We start from the raw sequence: 5,388 nt of genomic DNA on the forward strand, positions 1-5,388 counted from the left end.
AATGATTCGCATGTCTAAATTTGGCATGTTTTTACGCCGGATGCCCTTCCTGACGTAACCCTCTTTATTTATCCGGGCTTGGGACCGGCACAGAAGTCACTGGCTTGCAACCCCTGTGGCTAGATTCAGCCCCTATGGCTAGTTTCGAAGGAGATGTACTGCACTGCGTGAGGCAAATGGTGGTCACACCAGATACTGACTGTTTTTCAGACCCCCCAGTACAGTATCTCGGCAAAGGAGAAGTGCTCACTAACACAGATTTAGACAGATTTGTGAACAATATTTGAGAGAAATAGGCCTTTGGTGTACATAGAAAAAGTCATAAATCTGAGTTCAGCTCGTGAAAAATGTGGGCAAACACAAAAGTGTTGCATTTATAATTTTTTTCATCGTAGAAGTCATCAGCTACTCTCATTCTGCCTATTTCTTGTGGATTGTCTTGGCTGTTTCCTTGTCCAGAGAAATGGTCGTGGTCGAGGGTGAACCCCTCAGGTAACAAGCCCCCTCCTCGTTCAGGATTCTCCCTGGCAGTGGGACCAGCGGGGCGGGCCGTGCTGTTTGGCGGGGTTTGTGATGAGGAAGAGGAAGAGTCACTGGAGGGCAACTTCTACAATGACCTGTATTTGTATGACACAGTGAAGAACCGCTGGTTCCCTGGCCTGCTCAGGGTAAGCTCCCAGGCTGTGATTTAACTGCTGCACAAGTGACTGCTTGGAAAGTTTGTGTGAGTGAATTGCATGTGGTTGAGGAATATTACAATAGTAGCTCATCGGCTTTAGTCATGTTATACATGAGCCCCCAAAGCATGATCATATATCTATGGAAAAATAACACATGAATGCTGCCCCTCTGTGTAAACATATTAATTTCCTTGTATGGTTAATTTCCTCTGTTTGTGTCCTTGTGCTCTCCAGTTAAAGAATGAATTGTTTGGAACTTGCTGGCTGATTTTTGCACCATTGCAACTGATCAGACACAATCTAAATCCTGCTTGTTCCATAAGCTATCTTTGCTGGTCAGATTTAGTTTTTCACAGTTGTTTCTAGTTTACTCAGTTTAGAGTGGCTTGTTTCATACTTGTGCACCTCCAGCAGTTTGATGGGACCAGTTTGTGCAGCTTTCCAACTCTTTAATTTAAAGAAGATCATAAAACTCTCAGAATATCTTGTTTTTCAGTGGTTTAACTTCTTATCTTGCTGCAGTGATGTAGGGGTGCACTCAGGGGTGTGTCAGTACACTGTGACGTCACTGCTAATTGTGGTTACATGTGCAACAGGCTTTGGACTAGAGAGGGCAGTGAAACACAGATTTTCCTGGCATTGTTACCCTTTAAAGCTGAAACAGCTAGTTGATTTGTAACTTGATTTATTAGTCAACTGACAGAAAATTAATAGCAAGCAGTTCTGGTAATTGATCAGTTGTTTAGATAAAGGAGAGACTGACAATGTGTGGGGTTAATACAAAGTCTCCCCCTCCCTATGATAGCCAGCTTTTTACTCCTTCCAGTGTGGCTGTTTGGAACAACACTAAACACTTTCATTTCTGGCGGGGTCAGACAACACAGCTTGCAAGCTAGTTCTTGAGCATAACACGACACTAACCAGTGGTCAGTGTGTGTTGAAGGAACTGCCAGACAGCTGTAATGAGATGAAGAGATATCAGTCAGAACCAAAATTACTTCCTGTAACAAAAGCGGTTACTTTAAACTACTATATGTGTGAAGTTATGCACTGTGGAGTGATCCTCTGCTCAGCTGTGTGTGTCTCTGTGTCTTCGCACCTCAAGCATTAGCATTACAAGCACCGTGTGTAAATGCACAGCTGACTGCATGTGTGAGAGGGGTGCAGCCCCTCCCTCCTCTAAACAGAGACCGACAGAGAGAAAATACAATAGAAAAACAAAATAGTTCAAGAGTTCAAAGTGTTTATTTGTCATATGCACAGTTAGGAAACGTGTTTCCCTGTACAATGAAATTCTTACTTTGCCGTCCACATGAATGCCACAAAATACAAATGAAATATAAAGTAGATAAATAAGTAACACTAAATCTAAGGCACTTTAAGCAGCAAATGCAGCAATATAATAAAAATATATAAGAATATAATAAGAGAATGTATGCTGCATGGGAGCAGCATGTGCAGCAGTCAGTCAACGTGCAATTATGTGCAGAATAGGATGGATAAGATGGATGCGTGAAACCAGGAGGTTATGCTGGGTAAAGGGTTAAAGGAAGCACGCAGTGTACTGCAGTTATACAGAGGAAAAACACTGCCAGTTTGTGCATTTAGACACTTTATCAAATAAATGTTTTCAAAAATACAGACTTTTGACTGCATATTGTTAGGTGGCATCTGACTTTTGATAAATGCTTCCCACATACATCCATGCCACTGATACTTGATTATTCTGTTGCTCAGGGAAGCAAGACAGAGAAGAAGAAACGACAAAGAGGGAAGAAGGGTGGAGTAGAGAGGGAGTGCGCAGAGAAGGAGGAGGAGAGGGACAAGGTAGCACCTGAAGGACCCACTGAAGTCATCAAGGAGATCGTCACCGAGGACGGCACACTGATGATCATCAAGGAAGTAATCCCTGGAGCAACAGAGGAAGAGGAGGGGCAGGACGGGGAAGAAGAAGAGGATGATGGCAAGATTACACGCACTTTAACTAATTTAAAATGTGAAAAATATATTAAAAAGTTGGGCAGTCCCATATTTTTGGTCTCTTTACGTTCAGAGTCAGACTTTTACACAAATTTAAGATTCAGATGTAGATTTTATCTCCTCAGCTTCGGCTTCAGCCCCCCTGGTGGAGCCCTGCCCGCGGTCCAGCGCCATGGCAACGGTGCGTCAGGGCAAGCTCTTCCTCTATGGGGGGATGTTTGAGGTTGGCGACCGCCAGTTCACCCTGAATGACTTTTACTGCCTGGACCTGCCCAAGATGGATCAGTGGGAGGTTCTGGCTGAAATGGACCCAAGTGAGTCAGCAAGTCATAAAGACAAAGTAATACACACAGACAAAATGATGTGAGATATAATCAGTGTCAGCCTGAAGGCAGCCAGTGCATGCGGATGTGTCAGGTTTAAGGATTCTCTGGAGTAGGAGAGGAGTTGGAGTGATGATAAGATGGGAGGGTGTGAGGGTTTATTTGAATTTATGATTCTTTGTCTACAGAGACACAGGAGTGGCTTGAAGAATCTGACTCGGAGGAAGAGGAGGAGGAGGCGGGAGGAGCAGAAGGGAATGAAGAGGAAGATGAGTCTGAAGAGGAGAGTGAGGATGAGGAAGGCAAGGGACTACTTCTTATACTTGAGGTGCCTTGCAAAAGTATTCATACTCCTTGAACCTTTCCACATTTTGTCACAATACAACCACAAATCTAAATGTATAGTATTGGGATTTTATGTGATAGACCAACACAACACAAAGTATCACATAATTGTGAAGTGGAAGGAAAATACATGGTCAAGATTTTTTTACAAATAAAAATATTAAAAGTGTGGCGTACATATGTGTTCAGCCCCCTTGAGTCAATACTTTGTCAAAGCACTTTTCGCTGCAATTACAGCTGCAAGTCTTTTTGGGTATGTCTCTACCAGCTTTGCACATCTAGAGACTGCAATTTTTGCCCATTCTTCTTTGCAAAGTAGCTCCAGTTCCATCACATTGGATGGAGAGCATCTGGGAAGAGCAGTTTTCAAGTCTTGCCACAGATTCTCAGTAGGATTTAGGTCTGAACTTTGCCTGGGCCATTCTAACACATGAATATGCTTTGATCTAAACTATTCCATTGTAGCTCTGGCTGTATGTTTAGGGTCGTTGTCCTGCTGGAAGGTGAACCTTCGCCTCAGTCCCAAGTCTTTTTCAGCTTCTAACAGGTTTTCTTCCAGGATTGCCCAGTATTTAGCTCCATCCATCTTCCCATCAACTCTGACCAGCTTCCCTATCCCTGCTGAAGAAAAGCATCCCCACTACATGATGCTGCTACCACCATGTTTCATGATGGGGATGGTGTGTTCAGGTTGATGGTGCAGTGTTAGGTTTCTGCCACACATAGCGTTTTGCATGTAGACCAAAAAGTTCAATTTAGCCAGAGCACCTTCTTCCACATGTTTGCTGTTTCCCCTACATGGCTTGTGTCAAAATGCAAATGGGACTTCTTATTGCTTTCTTTCAACAATGGCTTTCTTCCTGCCACTCTTCCATAAAAGCCAGATTTGTGGAGTGCACAACTAATAGTTGTCCTGTAGACAGATTTTCCCACCTGAGCTGTGGATCTCTGCAGCTCCTCCAGAGTTACCATGGGCCTCTTGGTTGCTCCTCTGATTAATGCTCTCCTTGCTCAGCCTGTCAGTTTAGGTGGACGGCCATGTCTTGGTAGGTTTGCAGTTGTGCCATATGCTTTCCATTTTCAGATGATGGATTGAACAGTGCTCAGTGAGATGTTCAAAGCTTGGGATATGTTTTTATAACCGAATCCTGCTTTAAACTTCTCCACAACTTTATCCCTGATCTGTCTGGTGTGTTCCTTAGTCTTCATGATGCTGTTTGTTCACTAATGTTCTCTAACAAACCTTTGAGGCCTTCACAGAACAGCTGGATTTATACTGAGAGTGAATTACACACAGGTGGACTCTGTTTACTAATTAGGTGATTTCTGAAGGCAGTTGGTTGCACTGGATTTTATTTAAGGATATGAAAGTAAAGGGGGCTGAATACATATGTACGCCACACTTTTCAAATTTTTATTTGTAAAAAATCTTGATCACAACGTATCATTTTCCTTCCACTTCACAATTATGTGATACTTTGTGTTGGTCTGTCACTTAAATTCCCAATAAATACATGTAAGTTTGAGGTTGTAATTTGACAAAATGGGGAAAAGTTCAAAGGGTATGAATACTTTTGCAAGGCACTGTATTTATCTTTGTCTTTGATCTGTGTTCCCTGTTCATGTCACAAGCACTGAATCCAGACTGGGTTATGCATGACATCTAACAAATGTTCATGTGTAGCTTGAACTCCCATTTCTCTGTTTTCACTGACTGGCCAGACAAAATTCAGAATATTCATCTTCTGGGCTTCAGCATAGAACATCAGACTAAACATGTTGAACATCCAACAGTTAAAATGAAGACTGAACTATTCATAGTTGACTGTGGCTTGGCTAGATTTTATAGAAGATAATTTACATACAATATCTTATCTACATGATGGTAATGACTTGTGTTGTTCACTGTAGCTAATGTTAGTATAGCTGCTACAAACATCTGTTGCAGAGGTACAAATACTGTTGCTCCAACTTTATCCATCCATTTTCTAAACCGCTGAGTCCCAAACGGGGTCACGGGGGGCTGGAGCCAATCCCAGCCAGCTGCGGGCAAAAGGCAC

The 5,388-nt window shown here is 42.7% G+C and overlaps 1 protein-coding gene across 1 annotated transcript in view; it reads left to right on the top strand.

Annotated features, from left to right (window-relative positions):
- Window positions 1-5,388, top strand: part of klhdc4 (kelch domain containing 4) — a 20,487-nt gene that overhangs the window by 10,764 nt on the left and 4,335 nt on the right. Inside the window, exons 9-12 of the mRNA XM_020604445.1 lie at window positions 460-668; window positions 2,418-2,643; window positions 2,786-2,974; window positions 3,172-3,285. Coding sequence (XP_020460101.1) covers window positions 460-668; window positions 2,418-2,643; window positions 2,786-2,974; window positions 3,172-3,285 — 738 coding nt within the window. The remainder of the gene's footprint in view (window positions 1-459; window positions 669-2,417; window positions 2,644-2,785; window positions 2,975-3,171; window positions 3,286-5,388) is intronic.

Source organism: Monopterus albus, unplaced genomic scaffold (genome assembly GCF_001952655.1).
Source record: "Monopterus albus unplaced genomic scaffold, M_albus_1.0 scaffold65.1, whole genome shotgun sequence".
Classification (NCBI taxonomy): domain Eukaryota; kingdom Metazoa; phylum Chordata; class Actinopteri; order Synbranchiformes; family Synbranchidae; genus Monopterus; species Monopterus albus.